The sequence below is a fragment of the Triticum urartu genome, chromosome 5, assembly GCF_003073215.2.
Source record: "Triticum urartu cultivar G1812 chromosome 5, Tu2.1, whole genome shotgun sequence".
Taxonomy (NCBI): Eukaryota; Viridiplantae; Streptophyta; class Magnoliopsida; order Poales; family Poaceae; genus Triticum; species Triticum urartu.
Window position 1 is genome coordinate 604,811,616 of NC_053026.1, and position 3,652 is coordinate 604,815,267.

The window sequence follows — 3,652 nt, forward strand, 5'->3', positions numbered from 1 at the left end:
AAGAGCTCAAATGGATCATCTTCAGGGTTAAGAGGAAGGAACATAAGAACTTTGAAGCATAGGTTGGCCATTTCAAGAACTTTGGTAATTCTGAACATTTTATCAAAATTTCAAACATGTTCAACACTTTTTCTAAACATGATTTTTTTTTCAAATCCTGAACTACTTTATAAATACGTTTTTTTGATAAATTTGAAACTTTTTTAAAAACATAAACATTTATTTGAGAGAACGAATAACTTTCAATATACATGCACAACTTTTAAAAACCCAAACAATTTTTGAAGATGGTAACATTTTTTTGAAACTCTGCTCAGAACATGGCAAAAAGGAAACATTCTTTTGATCTATACTTTTCTAAAATGGATACATTTTTTGAAAGTCCAGACGAAATTTTAAAGTGCGAACATTTCACAAATTTATAAACATATCTGAAAATTGTGAACATTTTTATGAAATCATGATTTTTTAAATAAAGAAGAAAAGATAAAGATAAAAGAAGCATAAAAAGGTAAAAAAACTAATAACCAGAAGAGAAACAGAAAAAGGCGAATGAAATAAAACAAAAAATTAGAGCCAGGAAAAGAAAAACCAGAAAAAACAATTAATGAAAGACCGGTTCTATAAGGTTCCCAAGTCAAGTTGTGGCAGTGTACTACCTAGTACCTACGCTAAAAATGAGCCTACACACACAGCACTCGCCTCGCTCGCAAGGCATGTACAATGGTGCTATCTTAGAAGTGCCACGTAGAATAAATGACGAAGTGGAGGAGAGAGAACTCATAAGAGAAGGCTTGTCTTTTCTTATTTAAGATAAGACAAGAGATGATCTCTTAGCACTATATGTCTCATCATATTTTTAGGAATTGTTAGTTATTGAAGATAAGGCTAAGAGATGACCCATTATAAACATTTTTTTGTCATCTCTAAATTACATGCAGAACTTAAGATAAGACTATCTTATCAACCATTGTACATGCCCTAATGTGTATCAGGTCAACAATCTGCTCCAACGAGCCTCACATTGGATTTTTCTTTTCTTCCCACATATTGGCTCGATTTGGGGGTTTGCGGGTATGGCGGACATACGAGGACGATTTGGGTGGTCTGGTTAGATGGGCACAACTATGCTTCCCTAAATGCATTCTGGTAGCCACCCTCGCTCGAGCATACCGAACAAGAGCCGGTGATGGGCTGAACCAGTAACGAAGCATGTTCATCATGCTGACATTGTGATGACATCACGCTAATTTTTTCATTTATTTTTTCTTTATTGTAAATCCATACATTTTACAAGATTATATCCAATTATTATTTAAAAAAGGTTCATTTAAAGAATGCTAATTATTATAAAAACTTGGTTAACTCAACTTAAAAAGTGTCAAGCATGTATTTTAAAGTTTTAAATGTGTACAAAAAAATTTCATATGTATAAAAAATGTATACATGAAAAATACATTCTAAAAATTGTTAATCATGTACTTGAAAAGAGTATAACTAATATGTTTATATGTACACACAAAAATATACAATCTGTGTGAAAAAGTTAGTCATCAAAATATATCAAGACATATATTTTTATAAATGTTAATTATGTATTTATCAAATGTTAAATGTTTATATAAAAATGTTCATGATGCATACAAAAAATGAACATTCTGTGGGAATAATGTTTATTTCCATTAAAATATTGGTCAACATGTATTTCAAAATTTTTAGTCATGTATTCAAAAAGGTGTTCAAAACATGTATTTGAAAAAGTACATCGTATATTTGTAAAATGTTCAATGTGTATCTTAAAATTTTCATGTGTAATTAAACATGTACATTATGTAATGAAAAAAAGTAGACATGTGTTGATAAAATTAGGAAAACCAACAAAGAAACAAATGAAAAGCGAAGAAAACGAAAGAAAAAAAAAGAAGAAACCCGGGAAGGTAACCAACGAAACCAAAGTAAAACAAAGGAAAAAAAATTCAAAATCTCCAATGAAAAAGAGTGAAAACAGTGAAAATTGCGAAAGAAAGAAAATAAAAAGAAAAAGAAAAAGGAAAAGGAAAAGAAAAAGAAAAAGGAATGGAAACCAAGGAAAACCATAAATAAAAACATAGAAAAACGGAAAATAAGTAAAAAGATGTTAAATTTTTATAAAAGAATGTTCCTATTGTATAAAAACAGTACAATCTCTATGAAAAAAGGAGATCTGAAAAATTATATTTTAAAAAATGTTAAACATGTATTTCAAAAATGATAAACGTTTATAATAAATTCTCCTGCTATATACGAAAAACGTACAGCTTATATGAAAAAAGGTAAAAAAAAACGAAAATGGAGAGGGAAAAATAAACGCAGACACAAACAGCTGCAGCGCCTTGTCCCTGGCCTGAAGCATCAATCAATCCACGTACACACCAAGCTACTAGTAATTTGGAGTCCCACGAAACAGCTGCAGCGCCTTGTCCCTGGCCATCCCGCCCTCCACGGCGACGAACAGCAGGATCCCCAGCGTGGCGGCGGCCTGGTCCGCCGTCTTCACCCCCATCTTGTCAAACGCCGGGAACGTTTCCGGGCCCTTTTTCTCCGGCTTCTTCTTGTCTTGTTTATTAGGCTTCTCTTCTTCATATTTATCCGTCTTGAGCAGCGCCGCGGAGAGGTCCTGCCACCCGTTTACCTGCGCCTTCATCTCCCCGGTGATGGCCCCTTTGTTCTTCGCCGCCCTCGGGTGCATCAGGCCGGCCACGAACCCCGAGACGGTCTGGAACCGCGCGGCCTCGTTCACCATGAGCAGCAGCGCCACCACGGCCTCCCTCGCCTGCTGCTGCTTGGCGCCCGAGCCGGCGTCGGCCGCGGTGCGCCCGGCGAGCGCGTTCACGGCCTCGGCCATCTGCTGCGGGCCGAGCGCGACGCCGGCCAGCTTGTCCGTGTCGCCGAGGAGGTCGCGGTAGGTGCCGCCGAAGCCCAGGTGGGTGGCGCCCGCGATGATGCGGGGGGTGAGCTCCCACCACGCGCCGTTGCTGCTCCGGAAGCCCTCCAGGTAGAGGTTGTCGGCCCGGATGGCGAGCGTGAGCGTGCTGGTCCGCGTCCTGAGCACCACGTGGAACCACCGGCGCGGCGGGGTGCCGGGCGGGTCCGCCGGCGGCAGCACGGGGACGTTGTGGGAGTAGTGCTTCGTGTTGGCCAGCCTGCTGCGGATGCCGGCGATGAAGCTGGTGTACTTGTCGCTGCTCTCCACGTCGAATGACGCCACGAAGCGCGGGTTGGTGGCCATGGTTCGATGAGATGGACAAAGTAATGGGAGATCGATGATGGAAGGATGGACGAAGAAGAACGAGTTGGCGATGAATTTATAGGCAACAGGCGCGCATATATGCTTGCTAGTTGAATCAATGAAGAAGCCAAGGCCAACTTCGATTTGCAGCACAGCACACCTGGTCATGCCTGGGATGTATTGAACTGGAGACATCATTCAGCGTGGAATGGGTCGCGGCATCTTGAACTGGCGACATTTCTCCAGAAGGGTGGACCAAGTCTGGCACTTTGGCCTCAAATACATGTTACGTGATGGGAAGATGCAAAATTTACAGAAGTGATCGTGAGATTGGTGTGACAAGCAACACTAAATTGTAGTAAATCTAATAATGCATCTAATTTG

The 3,652-nt window shown here is 40.2% G+C and overlaps 1 protein-coding gene across 1 annotated transcript; it reads right to left on the reverse strand.

The window, feature by feature from the left end:
• Positions 1 to 2,241: 2,241 nt before the first annotated feature.
• On the reverse strand, positions 2,242 to 3,446 carry LOC125506257 (protein synthesis inhibitor II-like). The gene has a single exon (XM_048671110.1). It carries the CDS (start codon positions 3,434 to 3,436, stop codon positions 2,420 to 2,422), a length of 1,017 nt encoding a protein of 338 aa, XP_048527067.1. The 5' UTR covers positions 3,437 to 3,446; the 3' UTR covers positions 2,242 to 2,419.
• Between the last annotated feature and the right edge of the window lie 206 nt (positions 3,447 to 3,652).

What these genes read in the sequence shown, in the direction of transcription:
- LOC125506257 (XM_048671110.1), bottom strand. Translation starts at nt 3,436, where the DNA reads ATGACCAGGTGTGCTGTGCTGCAAATCGAAGTTGGCCTTGGCTTCTTC.